The sequence below is a fragment of the Saprolegnia parasitica genome (assembly GCF_000151545.1).
Source record: "Saprolegnia parasitica CBS 223.65 unplaced genomic scaffold supercont2.6, whole genome shotgun sequence".
Classification (NCBI taxonomy): Eukaryota; Oomycota; class Saprolegniomycetes; order Saprolegniales; family Saprolegniaceae; genus Saprolegnia; species Saprolegnia parasitica.
This window is the reverse complement of record NW_012156400.1, coordinates 413,606-432,975: the sequence shown is the minus strand read 5'-3', so window position 1 is coordinate 432,975 and position 19,370 is coordinate 413,606. Positions and strand designations below refer to the sequence as shown.

Genomic DNA, 19,370 nt, shown 5'->3' with positions numbered 1-19,370 from the left:
TCTCGTTCTTGACCGTCACCTATTTTTTTCATTTTAATATCGACATTTCTTAAATGGATATATCGCACTTGGTAGTCGCCGCTTTGGACGCAATAGAAGCGGTCGCCCGGGTCGCCTTGGCGAATGACCACATCGTTTTCGTTGACCGTGACCTTGACCATGACCTTGTAGACGTCGTTGCGCTGCTGCGCCGTGAGCTGCTTGAAGAGCCAATTGGTCTGCGTGATCTCTTGGATCTTGTCCATTTCTTGCTTGGATTTGAGAATCACGTGGTCGTTCATCTTGTAGTTGAGATCTTCTTCGGTCACCATCTTGGCCATGTCCTTCTTCATTTGGTCGCGCCGCTTCTGCTTGGACATACCGCGCCGCACCGGGCGCAACTCGGCGACACGGTCGTTGAGCATGTTGGTCGTAATGAGATCGTTGTTCTTTTGGCTCTGGAGCCGCTCCTTGTTGGCCTCCGTGTCGTGGCTCGACGCCGTGTGGTCCAAGTAGATGCACACGATTGTAATGTCATCGGTTCGGAGCTCGTAGTGCAACCAGAGGCGGTACGACTCGGTCACGACCTTCTCGCACGCCTCCAACGGGTCCGAGTACGCCTTGATAATGTCGACCACGGCTTGGTTGGTCAGAAACTCAAAGACGCCGTCGCTCGCAATGACGATGTACCGGTCCGACGGCGTGAGCTGAAGCGACGCGATCTCGGGCGTCGCAAAGACACCGAGGCTCTCGGCAATCTCATCGCCAATCGAGCGCGTGAACGCTGTGCCCGGAAAGTTGCCCGTGGGCGACCACACGCGGGGCGGGTCGCCGTCTTCGTCCACTTCTTCGTTGATAGCGGTCGCCCAGTTCTACGCACCGCAACAGTCAGCCACAGCTACGAAAGCATCCGAGGCAGGGACCTCGTGGATCGGCGCAATGCCTTCTAGCTGATCCATTGTCAAGACACGGGCGCCATACCGCTTAACGCGCTCGCGCTCGTCCTAAGCAGCAACGGTAGCACCACGACCCACGAACATTGCAATGAAAATGATGAAAAAGCACGCAACAGAGGGCTTCTTACCGTGCGGTACGGCGTCTGATCGACCGACAACGGCGAGGCAACAATACGTGGCTGGTCGTTGCGAGCAATCACAGCGCGCGAGTCGCCGACGTTGGCCACGTGGATGATGTCGCCGTCCATATAGCACGTGATGGCCGTCGTGCCGCTGAGACTGTCGTCGATGCGCGAAGTGTGCAACTAGATCGCATGCTGCGACTATCGCACCATTGAGTACAGTGTACCTTGGCGTTGGTGTCGGTGAATGCAGCCGAGTAAATTTCGGCGAAATTGCCCGGCGTGCCTTTCGCCATGAGCTTAATCAAGCGCTCGGGGACCTCCTTCTTGGCAAAGATCGAGCAGAGGTCGCCGGTCGCGCCATGTCCGTCAAAGATGCCAAAGAAGATCTTGCTCGGGTCCCCCGCGAAGCTCGGGATGATAGTGAAGCTGTCTTGGTTGGGCTTGTCAATCGCTAGGTTGGACGTGGCACCATGACATAGAGCAAAGAGGGGTACCGTCGGGGTAGTAGCCGCGCTGGGACACAAAGGCGTACTCGATCGAGAGAGACGGTGTGAGCTGAAGCCGCGTCGACTTTTCCGAGCACACGATGCGCGACCGGATCTCCTCGGGCGTGAGCGGCGAGTTGTCGTTGTTGGCTTGCTCTTGCGGGTTCCGGTCCGCGACCTTGGAGCCAATACCGAGCGACGAGCCGCACCCCATGCGCTCTTGATGGCTAGCGATGAGTAGCCGTTGTGCGTGGGGTTTCACCACAGTGCCATTTCTAGCTAAATATATGTCCAAAAACGGATTGTGACGTGGCAGCCGCAAAGTGCAGCAAACGATCGTCAGGCACCAAAGATGTACGAAAAACAGTTCTACACAATAATGTACTTTATTGTATGCAATGCAATAGTGTATTTGTTTTCTCGCCGGAATAGACGTCCTCTGGTTTGACCACAAAGCTAGACGCACAACCTATCCTCGGCTGTGGCTGCGTTGCGCTTCTTGTTGTGTGTTGGCTGCATCCTCATCATCACATGACACGACGAGACGCGCGCGATCCTATCTTTTGGTACTAACAAGGTGCTAATGTCGGGCTACGTTACACATGGACGTGAGCGAGGACGCACGGTGAATCAATATCGTGCTAGGCGGCGCAAGCCTGCTCCCCTTGACACAGAACAGCACCGTCTTATCCATCCATCCACATAAAAACACGTATACCACGTCCTGCTAGTCTATCAGCGATGCTATCAGCGATGCTAGCAGCGATGCTATCAGCGATGCTATCAGCAACCGTACACGGAGCGACGTCCACAAACGTAAACTCATTTTTCAAATCCACTCCAAGCACCATGGTCGTCGTGGGCAACGTGATATTTGCTGTCCTTGGCGTGGTAGCCACGGCCTTTGCCGGCGATGCCTGTGGCACTTCGCCAACGATTGCTCCTACGTCGGCGCCACAGCCTGTTGGGACACCTTGCACCTTCAAGGACGAGACCGAGCTTTATCTCACAGCGAACAACGGCAAGAGACTTTACGCTTGCGACGACTGCATCACCGCTGGCGACCCCAGTGTCATGGTGGCCTCGAGTGACGCGAGTATTTGGAAGCTTCAAGAGCTCGCCAACGGCCGGTACACGATCCGGTCCAACAACATTTTGACGAAGAGCATCGGGCCGAGCTTGAACCGAGCGCCCGGCGTCATCGACCCGAACCAAGTCGTGTTCGCATACGACCTCTCAACACAGTCGAACGTGACCGAGTGGACGTGCCGCGAGATTGGCGACAAGAAGATCACGCTCCAGAACGCCTACACCGGTGGGTACCTCAGCCGCTGCGAAGGCTGCCAGCCCAGCGCCCAGACGGCACCTTCCGACTCTGAGTCGACATTTGCACTGGCGACGCCCCATGGCAATCAAGGCCTTGCGTCGCAGCAGTGGACGTACACGTACTTCTAGACACATGTACAGCCAGTCATCACCACGTCTTTAATAACGCATACTAGTACATCGTACTTGATTTTTTCAAGGGCAACACGATTCGGTATCCAAGCGACTTGTGCCGTTCGTCTACTGGCCCTGACTTCCGAAACTCGCGTGTACCAAGAGCAGACGAGACAGAGTTGGTGTACGGTTGCAATCAATTGATAATTTCTGGCGCAAAGAGAGGGTCGTGCAAGCGAAGGACCTTGAGAATTCGAGTCGATCGATAGAAGATTCGTAGTCTCATCACCATAGCCCTGGCTGCGTGGCCACTTCGCGTTTCAGCCTCATACTTAGCAGTATAAGCGATTCCTGCCAAGCCACCCCCAACATGGCTGGCGGGCACTTACGTAGTCTATCAATACCTGGATGGTTGAGATATATTGCTCCGTTGGACATACCAACAAGTCTCCCAGTAGCATCCAGCGAGTTATTAGCTCGACGGTCCAGCCTTTCTGCAAGCATCGTTTCGATCGGTTCCATATGACGCGTACATTACAGTGCAATAATGTTCGTACTTCATTGTACGTACTGCAATGTACCTGCTTGCAACGTACGGTACCATCACTCTGAAAGATGTTGTCCAACGTGCGACTACCGGTGCGACCCAATAACGCCCGTGGGCAGGACACCTGCTTGGCGTCGCCCGTGCTCCGGTCGCCCGACCTCGTTGCGATCATTGTCGCATATCAAGAAGGACTACCCGAAGACTTGACCGTCGTCCAGCGCTTCGCCGATGCCGTCAACCTCACAAGGTTCTCCATCCAGGACCTTCCAGGCGCATACCTCGCCCACGTCCCAGCTCGGTTTGCATTCTTGCCGTACCTCCAGCGCTACGCACACCCGATGACCAAGCTACCTCATCACGCGCTCTTTGTCTCGCCGAGCGTCTACGACCGAGCCCTCGCGCTCCATCTAACGATCGTCGAAGGTGACGTGGCGCTCGTCCAGCGTTGGCTGCGATGGGATGCCTCGCTGTGTACCTCGGCGACGCTGGAGCTTGCTGCTGCCGCGTCCCAAGGTCCGATTCTGCGTCTTCTTTTCGAGCAGTTTCCTGCGCTGGCCACGCCCAAGATGATGGACCTTGTCGCCATGTCGGGCGACCTCCCGCTGCTCGTGTGGCTTCACGAGGCGGGTGCTGCGTGCACCACTGACGCGATGGACGGCGCAGCCATGAACGGTCACTATGACATCGTCCATTTTTTGCACTCTGCACGGACCGAGGGCTGCACGATCACGGCGGCAACGGCAGCAACCGTCCACGGTCACGCGTCGATCGTTCACTTTCTTCTCGAGCAGCGCACCGAAGGCGTTGACCCGTCGCTTCAATTTAAACGACCACATCACGAGCTCAAGACGCACAGTGTACGCGGCGAGACGCACATTGAGGCCGTCGATCTCGTCGCAGCGACTGTCGAGTTGACGGACCACGCTTTCAATATGATCGTGGACAAGGGTGGTCTCGCAGTCCTTCGACATGTCTACGCGCGTGGGTACCTCAAGCGAATGACCAAGCAATTGCTGGAGCTAGCAGTCGCCAAGCAAGACCACGAAATGCTGCGGTATATCCTCGCCTGTATCGATCAAGAGCACCCGCGACAACCCAGCGACGATGAGTGGCTGCCAACGGACACGCCAGACAAGACCTTCTCATTCAGTCGAATGGTTAACGACCCGAGTCCATTCGGCCATTGGGAGCACTGCAACGTGATGGAGCTCGCGGCCTTGAACGGCGATATGACGTCGCTGGAGCTCTTGCACGCGAGCCGCCTTCGCGTCGGGTCGGAGCAAGCTATCGTCTTTGCCGCCTACGGTGGTCACTTGAACGTGCTCGACTGGCTGCACAAGAACCGACGCGATGGGTGTGGCGAAGACGCCATGGCGCTTGCTGCAGCCCGCGGTCACTTTGACGCTGTGCGCTGGCTCCACGAAGTCTACGGGCTGTGTCGAACCCACGCCGCCTTGGCGACGGCAGCCTACATTGGCCACATGGCGATGGTGACGTACCTCTTGGACGTGCCGACGGGTGACTCGGGACTCCAGGGCGACGCCAGGGTATGCCCGGATCGGCGCTGCACGTTGCCGTTGCCTCGGCAAGATGACCTTGGCACTCCAAGTGGCGACTACGTCACGGGGTCGCCGACGTACTGGGCAGCGAGCCAAGGCCACCTCGAAATCCTGGAGCTGCTTGTTGCCCGCGGCCATGCCCTACCGTCAAATGCAATCAATCAAGCCGTGGCGGATGGTCATTTACGCATCGTGCGCTACCTCCACGAGGGTTTCGGCCAGCGTCCTACCGGCCACCAACCCACGTTATCTGCTGTTCGGAAGCGCCATGTCGACGTGGTCGCCTACGTCTTGTCGCATGGCTTGTGGCAAACGTGCACATGCGCAGACGAGCACACATGCGATCTGATGGCGCTGCTTTCAGAGACTGCACGCAGTGGAAGCCTGGACATCTTGCATCTCGTTTGCGATGCGTTCCAACTCCATTTGCTGCCACCGATTGCCGCGGAGCGCATGATGGTGTGCGCGGCGGCGAGGGGGCATTTCGAGATGGTCCGGCATTTGCACGACACCTCCGGCGTCAGGTGGACGCCACGTGTGCAAGACGCGGCGAGACGTCACGGCCACAGAAAGGTGTCTCGCTACTTGGAGACGCTTCGGTTGATAGCTATGTAATAACTTCACGAATCAATTACGGAGGTCGTTTGGTTTTAACCGTGTGCGAGGTACCAATACAAGGTTGGTAGGTTGGCCCAATGCATTGGTAGCCTTGTGCGGCGCTTGGGCCAATTGACGTGGCGAATTAAAGTCACAAGTCGGCTACATGCGAATGGATGGCGTCCTGTCGACGCATCGAGTCGAACAGATCGGCGAAACTCAGCGTTGTGCCTGGACGCATGCCCACAACTAATGGACATGGCTGTCAAAGCAACGGTGGGGTCGACTTATCATTGCCACCGCCGATCTGGCTCGGTTGCAGGATTTTTTTCTATAGCTTTTGTATCGACAGCGTGGAATTGTGTTCAATCTCGTACGACAATGTGTGCATCGAAAACAAAGTACACGTGCGTGCGAAGCAAGCGCAGCGCCTTTCTACTGTACTCGAAGCGTCCTGCGTCGACGGATTAACGATAGTGTCTTCTGATTATTACTATATCGCATTGGACATCATTCGTGCATCATTATTGTTTTCACACGGCGTACACAGAGTCGACGTGGTACCCCGTCTACGTAGATGGTGTCTTGGATGCAATGAGCTCCTCCGTAAAGGTCCAGAGCTTGGCGGCAAGCTCCATATTTTGGCCGAGCGCGGTCGTTTCGTTGAGTTTCGCGATCGGCGTAAAGTACTTGGCCGAGAGGTTCTTCTTCTCAATCTCGGGGCTCGTCGCGCAGTAGATTTGAGTTTTGGCTCCGTCGTCGGCCGTGCGCTGAAAGCACCAAATGATTTTTTGCACGATCCAGGAATACTCGCGGAAGAGCTCGGTTTGTACGATGCCCGGGTGCAGCGCGTTAACGTAGACGTGGTTGACGCCCCGCGCCCGCAGCCGCTTGTGTAGCTCCCGCGCAAAGAGGATCGTCGCTAGCTTGGATTGACCGTACGCCGTGTGCTTGTTGTACGCGACTTCGTCGTTGATATGGTCAAAGTTGATGCCCATCTTTGGCGCCATTTGGTGGGCCGCTGAGCTCACGCAAACAATCTTGGCGACCGGCGCGGCTTCGAGGAGTGGAAGCAAGCCGAGCGTGAGCGCCATCACGCCCACGTGGTTGGTCGCAAACTGCGATTCGATGCCGTCGACCGAGAGACGGAAGGGCACAGCCATGATGCCAGCGTTGTTGACAAGAATGTGCAGAGGCAGCTGCTTGGCGATGAACGCAGCGACAAATGCGCGAATGGACGCCAGGCTCATCATGTCGAGGGCCATAAACTCAACCTTGCCAGTGGTCGCACTGATCTCGGCAGCCAAAGCGTCGACGACGGGACTTGCGCGCTCAGCGGACCGGCAGGCGAGGATGACGTGGCAGTTGTGGAGCGCGAGCTGGCGTGCAGTGACGAGGCCGATGCCCGAGTTGGCGCCAGTGACAATGGCGACTTGGCCAGTGAGGTCCGGGATGTCGTTGAAGGAGAAGGTCATGGGGAAGCAGGTCAATTTACGAATGGGCTGGCGAAGACGACGGCGTGGTTCACGCCATGGCAGATTAGTATGGATGGTTTGATGAGTATGCGCGGAATCGCTTCGTAGTGGTGCTTGATTGGTTGGCGCTTTTTGAAGCGAGCTTTGTGATTGGTTGACGAAACGGTGTATCTTTCTTGAAGCGATGTGTGCGATACCGACGCTTTTTTGCTGTACTAGGGACAAGGGAATAACTAGTTATTCCCTTGACTAAGGAACACGACATCCATGACAGGAGCGATTATTGTGTACCAGTAGTAGTAATGAACGATAGTATGGAGAATATGACGTTTTACGAATGCATTGGTCGATCTGCGAGACGAATCGAGGTGGCACAACTCTGTTGTGGTTGAGAGGCGAACCGAAATGGCCTCGTTATCAAGGCTGACAAAGATGCATGACATGGGTTACTAGACGATAGTTGCCAAACTAAACACGTTGGTATGGAAGCCCCTACGGCATCAGAATAAATATTCCCGCTGTCGGAAATCCACTTTGCACTTTGAAACACTGGATACAACGATCTCGCCGTCCAGGCCGATGGATCCGAGCTTACAACAGCCTGTCTAGAGCGCATGACTCTTGTAATGCCGGCATTAGCATTGCTCGTGAAGACAGACGTCGAGAAATGGTTCGATTGTCCCTCGCAGAGCACAATTTTGAGGTCGTGTGTCCCCTTGATCACGGCTTCTCTACCAGCGAATATTATTATCTGCTACACCTGTCTGCCTGCGAATTCACTGGTTGAAGCATCCGCGTCCCAAGGTGTGACTGGAGATGCAATCCACTCCAGATGAATACTACTCCCTGCATCAGAGGAGCGTCTCTCATTTCGACGACCTTGCGAATCGCTCTTCACACAACTCTGTGTTGTCGTTCTTCACGTCAACGCAAAGGGCGTAGCAGTAGCGTCAAGTGACACCACTGGTCCGTGAGCACCAAGGGAGACTGTCCAGCATTCCCTTGATAGGCAGCTCTGCGGACAGTCCAGGACGGCGTAACGTCCATCACCGTGATATTTCGAAACATATATATCCAACGGGTTGAGCTAAAGTACTAAAGCATTAACCAGAAAAGGGTCGATTGCCATAGACAATGCGACTTTGGCGCTCGTGCAGGTGCTTGGACACGGTGGCGCTTCAACGTATCTCTGGTACCCATTTTTGCGCCACAAGCTTCAAGTGTACCTTGAAACATGATATTGGACGGGCCCGCGGCCCATTGCGTGGTCAAAAACCTCTCAAAGTGCATTTCCAGATTTTTGAAACCCACCAACAGCAGCATGCGCGTCCGGCGGACCACCGGCGTCCTCGCGCTCGTCGCCGCCGTGTTGGTCCATGCACATGCGCCTAGCATGGCCTCGCCACCCGAGGTAGCGGCTCACTGCGCCGCGCCCAGCTTGGCGGCGATGGCCGAATCCGTGCTCCTGCAGACCTGCACGACGGCGCGCGAGAGCGGGCCGACCTCAATGCGCGCTCTCGTCCGAGCCTACGTGCCTGTCGAAGCCATAATCGATGGCCTCGATGCTCTCTTTGCCATGCCCGAGCTCTCAACCGACGTCGATGTGGGCGAAGTCGCCCATGCGCTCTCGGACGCCGTCGTCGCGTCCTGGGCCGCCTTTGTTACCTGGTGGTCGTTTGCCAAGCTACTGCTCGTGCCGCTGCTGGCGTACCTGGTCATTGTCGTCGATGTCTTGATGCCGCATGCCAAGACGTGCGCGTTGGCGCTCTGCGATGCGTTCCTGGACCTCGACCTCGAGCTGCAAGTCGGCCTCGTCAGCATCACGCTTTTCGTGTACATGGCGCTTCGGCGCGGCTACTACCGCAAACTCGTCAAGCTCTACCTTCGCCTTCGCGCGACCTTGCGCCGACGGTACCATCGAGCCTTGTCGCAAGTCTACGCCAAGTCCAAGCTCGCGGGCATGGCCCTGCCCCACGCCGTGTTTGCCGTCGCCGCCTATGTCTTCTTGCAAGTCGACGCGGTCGTCTTCGTGATTGGCCACGAGAACGTTCTCATCTTTTTCGCGCGCTGGCTGCCCGTGTTCAAGTCGATGCAGACGGTCTTCTTACGGCGGCGAAAAGTGCTCACGGAGCCGCTCACGCAGACAGACGACGAGTACCTCGAGCAGTGCCTCCACGTGTGGATCCCATGGGCTTTCTACCACACCAGTGTCAGTCTTCTCTCGCTCGCGCTGCCGTCGTTCGTACTCTCCGTGTGCTCGATCTCGCTCGTCCCGACCAATGTATTTCTGCTCTGGTTGTACCTCCCGCTCACCCGCGGCTACCGCGTCGTGTACGCTGCCATTGCCGCGTACATGCATCCGTACGCCAACCGGCTGCCCGTCCACGGCGAAGCGGACGAGCACGCGTCGTCCAACATGGTGCTGCGCGCGCTGACCGCGATGGGCGCGCTCTCGGCGCGGTCGGCCAACTTTCTCCGAGACCTTCGCGCGCAAGGCCCGGCGCTGCTCGGACTGCTCTTCCTTGGGACGCCCGGGTTTCTGACGATCCGCGGCTGCGACGTCATTGCGCTGGCGTTTCCGGCGTACGTGGCCATGGGCACGCTGGCGCTCGGGCACCGCCGCACGCACGAGTGGTGGGTGTGCTACTTTACGGTGGTTGCGATCGTCGAGGCACTCTACGCGTCGCTCGAGGCCGTCTTTTGGTGGGTGCCCTTCTTTTACCATACCAAGCTGCTCCTTATGCTCTGGCTTCAATTCCCGTACTTTCACGGCGCCCAAGTGGTCTTTGACGCGGTGTTTCACAGCGTCTTTGTCTTGCGCCCACGACGCCCTCGTCTCGCGACAGCCACCGCGGTCGATGCCGCCGCGCTCTCGGAGGCTGCCACGTAATTGAGCTGTAAATACACTCTATTGTACTCTACCACATCTGTCGTTTGCATCGTTTACAGAAGTATGTATCGAGGCTGTCACTGGGTGCATGCAAGAAGTACGTTTGATCCGGTGCTAAAGCGTTCATTATGTTGGCGCTGCCACAGTGCGTCGCTGACCAGCTACTAATTACCGGACGAGCTTGCTCGTACGTTTTCTCTTCGCTAGATTGACATGACCTAAGACACTCTCGTTGACTGACGTGGCGAATATTGTGAGGAGGGTGGAGCGATGGGAGTTGTTGATTGGAAAAAGCATCGTGTCTCGATGCACCACGCTTTGCATAGAAAGGTTTGCGCGTGGTGACGATCTTGTGCACATCGTCGAGAACACATACCCGCTTCAGTCCATGCTTTTAGCATGGAGCTTGCTTCTAGTACCGATACCGCTGCGAAATGACCGCGTGGCCGCCATCGGCAATTTGGAATCGGGCTTCTATTTTATTATCCGGAATTATGTACGGATAACAGCACGAGAGTGACAGTCAACGGTCCATCCATCATTCTGGTCGCATTATTGATAGAAAGCACCCCGCATTATTGATAGCACCCGAGCAGACAACACCGATTGCCCATTGACGAGGATGGCCTCACCCGTGCTTCGGTCGCCCGACCTCATCGCGGCTGTTGTGTCGTACCAAGATGGTCTACCCCAAGACTTGGCGATCGTCCAGCGCCTTGCCGACGCCGTCGAGCTCACGCGGTGCTCGAATTTCATCAACGAAGATCAAACGGGATACCTGGCTCATGTCCCAGCTCGGTTTACATCCTTGCCGTACCTCCAGCGCTACCCACACCCGATGACCAAGCTTCCTCATCACGCGCTCTTTGTCTCGCCGCGCTTTTACGACCGCGCCCTCGCGCTCCATCTAACGATTGTCGAAGGCGACATGGCGCTCGTCCAGCGTTGGCTGCGATGGGATGCCTCGATGTGTACATCGGCGACGCTGGAGCTTGCTGCTGCTGCGTCTCAAGGTCCGATTCTGCGTCTTCTTTTCGAGCAGTTTCCAGCGCTAGCCACTGCAAAGATGATGGACCTTGTCGCCATGTCGGGCGATCTCGAGCTTTTGAAATAGCTTCATGTGACGGGTGCTGCATGCACCACTGACGCGATGGACGGCGCAGCCATGAACGGTCACTATGACATCGTCCATTTTTTGCAATCTGCACGGACCGAGGGCTGCACGATCACGGCAGCAACGGCAGCAACCGTCCACGGTCATGCGTCGATCGTTCGCTTTCTTCTCGAGCAGCGTACCGAAGGCGTTGATCCCTCGCTCAATTTTAAAGTGCCGCATGGCGAGCACAAGACGCACAGTGTACGAGGCGAGACGCACATTAAGGCCGTCGACCTTGTCGCAGCGACCGTCGAGCTGACGGACCACGCTTTCACTATGATTGTGGACAAGGGTGGTCTGGCAGTCCTTCGACATGTCTACGCGCGTGGGTACCTCAAACAAATGACCAAGCCATTACTGGAGCTGGCGGTCGCCAAGCAAGACCACGAAATGCTGCGCTACGTCCTCGCCTACATCGACCAAGAGCACCCGCGACCACCGAGCGACGACGAGTGGCTGCCAACGGACGTGCAACATGAGACCACCTCATTCAGTCTATTGGCCAACGGCCCCAGTCCGTTCGACCCGTGGGAGGGCTGCAACGTGATGGAGCTCGCAGCCTTCAACGGCGATCTGACGTCTCTCAAGCTCTTGCACGCGAGTCGCCTTCGCGTCGGGTCGAAGCGAGCCATCGTCTACGCCGCCTACGGTGGTCACCTGCACGTGCTCGACTGGCTGCACAAGAACCGACGCGATGGCTGTGGCGACGACGCGATGGCTCTCGCCGTCGCCGCCGGCCGTCTTGACGTTGTGCGCTGGCTCCATGAAGTCTACGGACTGTGTCGAACCCACGCCGCCTTGGCCACTGCAGCCTATATTGGTCACATGGCGATGGTGACGTACCTCTTGGACGTGCCAACGGGTGGCGTCGACAATCAGAGTGACACGCCTGATCTCTAGCGTGGCGACTTGCCCGCTACAATGAAATGGGTCCCTGGGCAACTCGGGTGTCGACTACGTCAGAGGGTCGCCGACGTACTGGGCGGCGAGCCAAGGCCACCTCGACATCCTGGAGCTGCTCGTCGCTCGTGGCTACGACGTGCCGCCGAATGCCATTGACAAAGCCGTGGAAAACGGTCATTTGCACGTTGTGCGCTTCCTCCACGAGTCGTTCGACCAACGTTGCGGCCGCCACGCGATCGTGATGGCGACATTAGGGACGCACGTCGACACCATCGCCTACGTCCTCTCTCGCCGCTGCTGGCAACTCGGTTCGTCGACGTCCAGCGACGACATCCCACTGCCCTTGCTACTCGTGGCCACTGCCCGCAGTGGTAGCCTCGACATCTTGGCGCTTGGGAACGGTGCTTTTCAATTACCAACGAAGCTACCAGGTCGCATCTCGGAGCGCATGATGGCCCGTGCAGCGTCCTACGGCCATCTCGACATGCTCCGCCATTTGCACGACGTCTATGGCTTTGGATGGACGCCAATGGTTGAAGAAGCAGCGAGACGCCGCGGTCACAAGAAGGTACTGCGCTACTTGGAGACGCTTGGGCCTCCGGATACCTCTGTTTACGGCACCGGGATTTGTGGCTAGATGTCGTTAGCATGTTTCTGGCAATAGTCGACGGACGCCGGCGTGCACCCATGCATCGCCGAGTGTGCGACTGGAAGACATTGCTAAATGACATAGCGTGTAGCACAACTTTGCACTTATAGAGATTGTGAATTGGGTAATGTTGAATCCATTGCTATAGACCATCAGTCGTTCCGCGAGTGTTCTTGGATAAGGCGCTGAATGTTCTGCAGGTCCTTGTAGAGACCTGAGAGTTCCTCCGCCCACTGGAGCGCAGGCACGGGCTTTCCGAGTGCGGCCATGTCGTCAGCGTGGCGCTTCCGAGCGTCAATCTCGGCGTTCACTTGCTTGGCGAGCTTGCGGAGCTCGGTGAGCGTTGACTTTGGCTCTCGCAGCGCATCTTGGTGACTGAGCTCTTTAAGAGATCTACACGCCACAACAAGAATTGTACCATTGCCAGTTGTAGAGTGGACGAATACCTGCGCCTGGCAGCATCTCACGCGGCAGGATCGAGCCCGGCAGGTAGGTGAATTTCTGCTGCAATTTCTCTTTTTCTTCCTTGGAGCCTGGAAACCTACGCAACATCATGCTTGCAAGGAAATACAAACGAAGCGAAGAGGCGGACTTGGAGACACGCGGGTGGTAGCCTTCGATGCTGGCCTTGATCTGTGCGAGCTCCTTCTCAATAACCTCCTTGGGTCGACGGTGGATCGGCAGCACATCAATGGCGTGAAATTGGTGCTACCAAACGCTCTCACGGATGGAGATCAAAGTGGCAACCTACCGAGGCTTGGTTGCTTGCGCAAGGTGCAGGGACCTTGATGGCGCGTGCTGTGTTGGACGTGGCGAGCTTAGAACTGCGTGCATCGCGCGCGGCGACGCCACCCCCGGGAATGAACGGTCCCGCGGACTCCCGCTGCTTGGTGAGTACCTCTACGTGGCTGCGTTGGCTTCTAGAGCATCAAACGTGCAGTGTACTGGGGTATTTGATTTGCGGCTTGGCATTGCCGTTGTAGAGCTTCTTGAGGAGCCGACCAGCCTCGGTATCGGAGCCAAACGCCCTACGTTCCATACCGTTAGACAACGCGACTCGGGAGGTCACCGACTTCCAAGCCTCGGTGTTCACTTCGACTTCGTTGTTCATGGCATCAATGAAAGTGATGACGAAAATAGACTCACGCTAATTATGAACCATCCGCCAGCACTTGGCCGTTCAGCTTGTGACGTGGGTCGGTTCCTCGAAAGGCTCGTATGCCGTCATGTCCTTGCGCAGCTACAAGGCGTGTCGACTCGTATACTCAGGCTCAACTGCTTATGTTAATCATTGTTAAACGGCACATGTTGGTCATTATTGTGCATTCTGGCTCTTGTTTCGCGTCGAACAACTTGCCGCGTTTTCCGACCGACAGCGTTGGTAACTCGTTGCGGTATTTGAAGCAAAGTACACTGAGCTTGTATCACGATGTTTACGCCGCTGGCCACGGTATCATCCTGGTTCCGATTACCTGGTCGAGGTGATAGGATAGCGGCCGAGGCAGCGGCGAGCACGTGGCCGTTGCGAGCGTTGAACGTTTTGCCTTTGGCGGTTGAGGACCATCGCCAGGCACTTTTCGACATCGATGGAAGCGCGTCTCGAGAAGGTCCGGCGCCAGACGGTCGCGACGAAGGCCGACGTCGACTTCTTCGTCGACGCAGTCACATCCAGCGCCTCGGTCGCCTCCGTCACATCGGCGATCGAGGCTCTCAGTCTACTCGCACGCACACCATCGGGGCGCACGCTGACGCTCGATGCCATCCAAGCTGCTGGCGACGCATTTGAAACAGCACTCGCCGCTATAACAACCAAGGACGAGACCATGCACTGCGCCACGATGTATGGACTTTGATGTCATCGGAACTAAATTGAGTTGCGTGGAAATAGCCTACTATTGGTGCGGATTGCCGAGTACAAGCTGCGCGCGGTTGATGCAATCGACTTTATGGGCGGCAACGCGTCGGCGACGATGGCCTTACTGCTGCACGTGCTCTCAGACGCTTCGCTCGTGCACCTTGAGCCGCCGCTAGTGCCCGCGCTTGCCCGCGTGCTTCACGAGCTCACGCTGCCGTGTGGATACCCTACCCCCAACGTACGTGGTTCCTACGTTAGCCTTTACGATTTCGTGGTAGGACGACCATGGGGACGTGGAAGGTTTTTCGCACGAGGTACAATATTGTCGATTGAACAGTAGACATGTATGACATTGTGGCTAGTTGCATGCGCGGGCGGCGGAGCTAATGGCGTCCAACGGATTGCACAAGGTCCTGAACGGACCAGTGTTTCGGCACTTGAACGCGGGCTTGCTCAACGCGTACTCGGACTCGGCGACGCTGCATCTCGCGATGGACTCGCTGCTCTGCACGATCGAGTCGTTCGCGCTGCTTTTGACCGACGTGCCGCTGCGCACGTCGTTTGTGAAGCATGTTTTGCTGTCGTCGGGGCTGCTCCACGATTGCCTCGTGCCCTACTTTCTCGTCGTGCTCACACTGCACCCGGTGAGCGCGGCCGCGCATCCCACCGAGCCAACGTGGTTTCAGTACAAGGATGCCGCGACCGGGTACTCGATCTGCAAATGTATCATAGTGGACAACTTGTCCTTTATGGTGCAGACATCCCTACTATTACAATTGCAAGACGCACGAAACGCGGTGGCAACTCCCGCCCGGCAACTGCGTGACGCCGGCGCGCAAGATTCAGCTGCACGTGCGCTGTCTCACGCACTGGCTACGGCTAATGGTCGCTTTGACGTTCCAAGCTGCGTCCATCCATACGACAGCGAGTCCGCTGACGGCGCCGTATCTCCATGAGTGGCTTAGCGGGCTCTGCGCTGCCGTGCTCGAAGCGCCGACCTCGTCAGGTATGTCGAGAGTGGTGGACTGCAAAAAGCAATTATTGAACTGCATTAGCGACACACCCCGTCGTGCTCTTCTTCTTGGAAAACGGCGCCGCGTTCCACTACTTTTTGTCCATCTTGATCAACGTCGACGCCTTTCAGCACGCCATGTACAACAGCAATAACCAAGTCGCACGGCTACTGGCGCTTCTCTGCGCACCGCTCGACACCCGAACGCGCTTCCACGCGAAATGCGTGCTCGCGTCGAAAAAAGGCCTGCACGTGCTTCGCGACAAGCTCTCGTTTACGCTCGTCCTTGGACTCTTGCAAGCCCCGGAGGTCTATTTTATGGCCCACCCGCAGGCCTTGCCGCAGCCAAAGGAGCGTGTACGAGCAATCGCCTTTCTGTATTCAGCTCACATCTTGGACTTGCTAGTGGGACCAGTACATTGGCAACGATGGCCACGCCATCTACTACTACAACGTCACGACGCACGAGTCGGTGTGGGTGCTTCCCCCCCCGTTGCCCCCCGGCTGGATTGTCGTGTGGTGCGAAGACTATGAGCAGGGCTACTTTTACAATTCGGTGACGCGGTCGTCGTCCTGGGAGCGCCCGGCCATGACTGAGCTACATAGCGCAGTGCGCCTTGCTGCGCCCGTGGGTACGCAAATCGTATGTGATGTAAGCTGGCCTTGAAAGGTGGGCCTGCGCAGATGCAACGTTTGAAGCGTACAGTGAACGCGTCATGCTCGAGTGGGTAGCGACCGCCATGCAGTTTCGCGGCCGCCGGCGCAGCGTCGCACCGACGAGCATCGGCCAACACGCTTCGGGGCATCGCCGGCCGAGCGTCGTCGCCCACAACCTCGATTACCAAGGGCTCTCGCGCTTCCATGCGCCCAAAATGTATCTATTCATATGTGTGAAGTCCTTACTCAGCGTTAATGGGCGTAGGTTGCCGCCCGTGCGCGACAAGAAGGTGTTTCAGCAAGAGAACGGCCCCAAGAGCCCACCGGCTGCAACGATTCCCGCCAAGTTTCTCTGCCCCATCAACCGCTCTCTCATGCTCGAGCCCATGTATTCGCCCGAGACAGAATTGACGTACGAACACCAAGCGATCGTGCACGTCGTTCAAGATGGTGCTGGCGTTTGCCCCGTGACCCAGCGCTCCGTGGTAACGTTACCACGCTGCTCGACATCTCGATTCATCCTACATGTTGCTGTAGGATTTACACAAATTGGTGCTCAACACAAAGTTGCAACAAGAGATTCGCGCTTTCCAGACAAAGTGGAAGACGATGCGGCCCTTGCACCGTAAGCTCACCTTTCATCGCACAAAAACGTCCTGTCGCGTTGTTCCTTGTCTGTGCATCGCATCCAATCGTGGAGCACTTGTTACGACGCAGCCCACAGCAATCTTGTACGCGGCCGGGACCGCCCAAGGTTGAGTGCTTGCAACGTTTGACCCCCTGAAAAGCCCATCGAGACGCTATTGCCCTTTTAGTATTTGTAGCAGACGGTGGTGTACACTGTAGCACTCCATTCCTATCTGCTTTGCACTGGTACACGCGCCAGATTGGAAGCGCACATCCTTTCTCCGTCTCGCATTTGGTGCGTGGTGGTTGTAGACGTTCTTGCTGCGCGCAGATCCAATCTGTCCCACACACCACGTCATCATTTCCATAATTTCCGCAATTGAGACCGCATCGTACAGTGTAGTAGCACGCCTCGATAGCACGCCTCGTCGACTAGTGTACATTCGCAAGTAAAGTTGATGGAGGGCATTCCATGCACGCTGCGGCGCACTCTGCCTCGTCGCCCTTTCTACTCTTGTACTGCACTTTGCCCTTTGGCTCTAATTTTAGCGCTTTCAAAATACGAAGCTATTTTCGCCCTTTCTAAACATAGGAACGCGCGCTTTTTGAAAAGCAGCGCCATCATTGCCAAGGTTCAACGCTACCGCACAAGCGATGGCCTTTCTCCAAAACTGGCAGCAGCAGCCTTTCTACACGCCTGTGCTCGTCAAGGTACCTGCCTTCTTCGACATGGATGGCTGCTCATTGTCCTTCTCCTCTTTAGCCGCATAGTATGGTCATGGAGACAGGCCACGTGTGCGTCGAGCCCGACTGCGGCCTCGTCTTTGAAGATGCGCAGGGTCTCAAAGACCACGTGACGCAGCACACGTGGGGCCCGCACACGGTACAGACGCACGAGAACGGCGCCAAGACCTTCCATTGCCTCGGGTGCGGCAAGGCCATGACGGACCGCAAGGTATGGATTTATCCATCCATGCGCGCTCTTCGGTGTCGCTCAGTGCACATGGTAGGTGCTTCGAAAGCACTTGTTGACGCACCAAGAGAAGCGGTTTTTGTGCACGTTTGACGGCTGCGACAAGAAATTCTACGAGCGCGCCAAGCTCAAGCGGCACATGCTCGTGCACACGGGCGAGAAGGCCTTTCGATGCACGTTCCCCGCGTGCGACAAGCACTTTGCGTACAAGGCGAATCTCAAGACGCATTTACGCACGCACACGGGCTTGAAGCCGTTCCCGTGCCTCTTTCCCGGCTGCCCGCGCACCTTTGCGCAAGCGTCGAATCGCAACTCGCACATGCAAACGCACACGCGGGCGTCGTCAAAAGCGTGGTCGGGCGACGCAAAAGAGACACCGATGCTCACGTCGTCGTCGGCGGCAATGGCCCAGTTCAAACTGCCGCCCATGGACTTGTCGCTGCAAGAGTTCCTCGGGCCCATGGACCCGATGCTGCAGCGCATTCCGACGCCACGCTTTGCCAAGACGCCGGGCACGTCGTCCTGCCATGGCAGTAGTAGTAGTAGCACTTGCATGTCGAGTGGCCACCCGCCGAGAGCGCAGTTGTCGCCGCTTGACTTGTCGCTCGACGGGCTCAAGTCGAGCGAGCTCTACAACATGCTGCCGACGCCTGGCTCGTTCCTCGGCGGCAACCTCTTCAGTTTTGATCCGGCGTCGTGAACATCCTTTCCGAGGCCCCATTTTTAATACACGGATGAATGACGTTGAATTAACTTACTCATTCTTCTGTTTACTCCTCCGTCGACTCGCGCGATGCACCAATGTCGATGGTCCAGACACTTGCCTTGTCCTTAAAGAGCTTTTGCACCGCGCCCTTGTCCGTCTTGGACGACAAGATGGCGCCCGAACTCGAAAGTACTTGAATCTGGGATGGCGCCGTCGAGGCCACCTCGTCCGCATCAAAGAGGAAGAGCGCGCACTTCCACTTGATCTCGTCAAACCCCCCAGAGATCGACTCGAGCTGCAATTCCAGCGACCGCGTCGCCTTGTCGCCCTTGCGTCGCAGTGTCAGCGTCGACGTCTATTGCAACAATAAGGCCCTTTGTTGCACAACTCTAATGATCAATGGACCTTGGTCGAGGGCTTGCTCCACCCGGTGCGCAGCCCCGAGAAGCCCAATTTCGATGAAAACTTCTTCATGAGACCCGACGACGACGACGACGGCGGTGCGGGCACGAGCGACCCGGACGCTGTCCGTGTCATGCGCGTCGCCTCGTTCGTCGGCACCGCCGTCACTGGACGTCTCACACTCGGCTTCGGACCCCGAAGTGCCGGTCAACGTCTTCGCTTGATGACGCGGTCTGTCACAAACGACGAGTGTTGGAGTTTGGAATGGATGGCGCCCGACGGCTTGAGGACGCGTGGAGAAGATTGAGATCGTCGGACCGCAGGACCGTGCTTAAACAGTTCGGACTCCCCCGTCTGCCCCCCACCCTTGATCGAAT

At 56.9% G+C, this 19,370-nt stretch overlaps 9 protein-coding genes across 9 annotated transcripts in view; 5 read left to right on the top strand and 4 right to left on the bottom strand.

Annotated features, from left to right (window-relative positions):
- SPRG_19421 (AGC protein kinase) overlaps positions 1–1,759 on the bottom strand; it is a gene marked incomplete at both ends in the record, with an annotated part of 3,593 nt that extends 1,834 nt beyond the window's left edge. The window contains 5 exons of the mRNA XM_012341265.1: positions 69–851; positions 903–983; positions 1,064–1,240; positions 1,285–1,511; positions 1,555–1,759. Coding sequence (XP_012196655.1) covers positions 69–851; positions 903–983; positions 1,064–1,240; positions 1,285–1,511; positions 1,555–1,759 — 1,473 coding nt within the window. The remainder of the gene's footprint in view (positions 1–68; positions 852–902; positions 984–1,063; positions 1,241–1,284; positions 1,512–1,554) is intronic.
- An 860-nt stretch (positions 1,760–2,619) lies between these two features.
- Positions 2,620–3,074, top strand: SPRG_02485 (hypothetical protein; the record flags this gene model as incomplete). Its single annotated transcript, XM_012341060.1, has 2 exons — positions 2,620–2,763; positions 2,791–3,074. The coding sequence occupies 2 exons, from the start codon at positions 2,620–2,622 to the stop codon at positions 2,998–3,000; spliced, it is 354 nt and encodes a 117-aa protein (XP_012196450.1). The 3' UTR covers positions 3,001–3,074.
- Positions 3,075–3,600: 526 nt separating this feature from the next.
- SPRG_02484 (hypothetical protein) lies at positions 3,601–5,440 on the top strand (the record flags this gene model as incomplete). The annotated part of the gene is made up of 2 exons (XM_012341059.1): positions 3,601–5,370; positions 5,420–5,440. 2 exons carry the CDS (start codon positions 3,601–3,603, stop codon positions 5,438–5,440), a joined length of 1,791 nt encoding a protein of 596 aa, XP_012196449.1.
- A 709-nt stretch (positions 5,441–6,149) lies between these two features.
- SPRG_02483 (hypothetical protein) lies at positions 6,150–7,185 on the bottom strand. Its single transcript, XM_012341058.1, has one exon. The coding sequence runs from the start codon at positions 7,161–7,163 to the stop codon at positions 6,258–6,260; it is 906 nt and encodes a 301-aa protein (XP_012196448.1). The 5' UTR covers positions 7,164–7,185; the 3' UTR covers positions 6,150–6,257.
- A 1,299-nt stretch (positions 7,186–8,484) lies between these two features.
- SPRG_02482 (hypothetical protein) lies at positions 8,485–10,053 on the top strand (the record flags this gene model as incomplete). The annotated part of the gene is made up of 1 exon (XM_012341057.1): positions 8,485–10,053. The coding sequence occupies one exon, from the start codon at positions 8,485–8,487 to the stop codon at positions 10,051–10,053; it is 1,569 nt and encodes a 522-aa protein (XP_012196447.1).
- A 2,800-nt stretch (positions 10,054–12,853) lies between these two features.
- Positions 12,854–13,887, bottom strand: SPRG_02481 (hypothetical protein). Its single transcript, XM_012341056.1, has 6 exons — positions 13,835–13,887; positions 13,707–13,789; positions 13,513–13,661; positions 13,354–13,469; positions 13,208–13,302; positions 12,854–13,154 (listed from the first exon to the last, which is right to left on the bottom strand). Exons 1-6 carry the CDS (start codon positions 13,870–13,872, stop codon positions 13,069–13,071), a joined length of 567 nt encoding a protein of 188 aa, XP_012196446.1. The 5' UTR covers positions 13,873–13,887; the 3' UTR covers positions 12,854–13,068.
- Positions 13,888–15,002: 1,115 nt separating this feature from the next.
- Positions 15,003–16,914, top strand: SPRG_02480 (hypothetical protein; the record flags this gene model as incomplete). The annotated part of the gene is made up of 6 exons (XM_012341055.1): positions 15,003–15,322; positions 15,375–15,622; positions 15,672–15,985; positions 16,035–16,260; positions 16,313–16,502; positions 16,551–16,914. The coding sequence occupies 6 exons, from the start codon at positions 15,003–15,005 to the stop codon at positions 16,912–16,914; spliced, it is 1,662 nt and encodes a 553-aa protein (XP_012196445.1).
- A 632-nt stretch (positions 16,915–17,546) lies between these two features.
- Positions 17,547–18,585, top strand: SPRG_02479 (hypothetical protein; the record flags this gene model as incomplete). Its single annotated transcript, XM_012341054.1, has 3 exons — positions 17,547–17,623; positions 17,676–17,867; positions 17,923–18,585. The coding sequence occupies exons 1-3, from the start codon at positions 17,567–17,569 to the stop codon at positions 18,583–18,585; spliced, it is 912 nt and encodes a 303-aa protein (XP_012196444.1). The 5' UTR covers positions 17,547–17,566.
- Positions 18,586–18,655: 70 nt separating this feature from the next.
- Positions 18,656–19,370, bottom strand: part of SPRG_22107 (hypothetical protein) — a gene marked incomplete at both ends in the record, with an annotated part of 4,812 nt that continues 4,097 nt past the window's right edge. Inside the window, 2 exons of the mRNA XM_012341284.1 lie at positions 18,656–18,946; positions 18,997–19,179. Coding sequence (XP_012196674.1) covers positions 18,656–18,946; positions 18,997–19,179 — 474 coding nt within the window. The remainder of the gene's footprint in view (positions 18,947–18,996; positions 19,180–19,370) is intronic.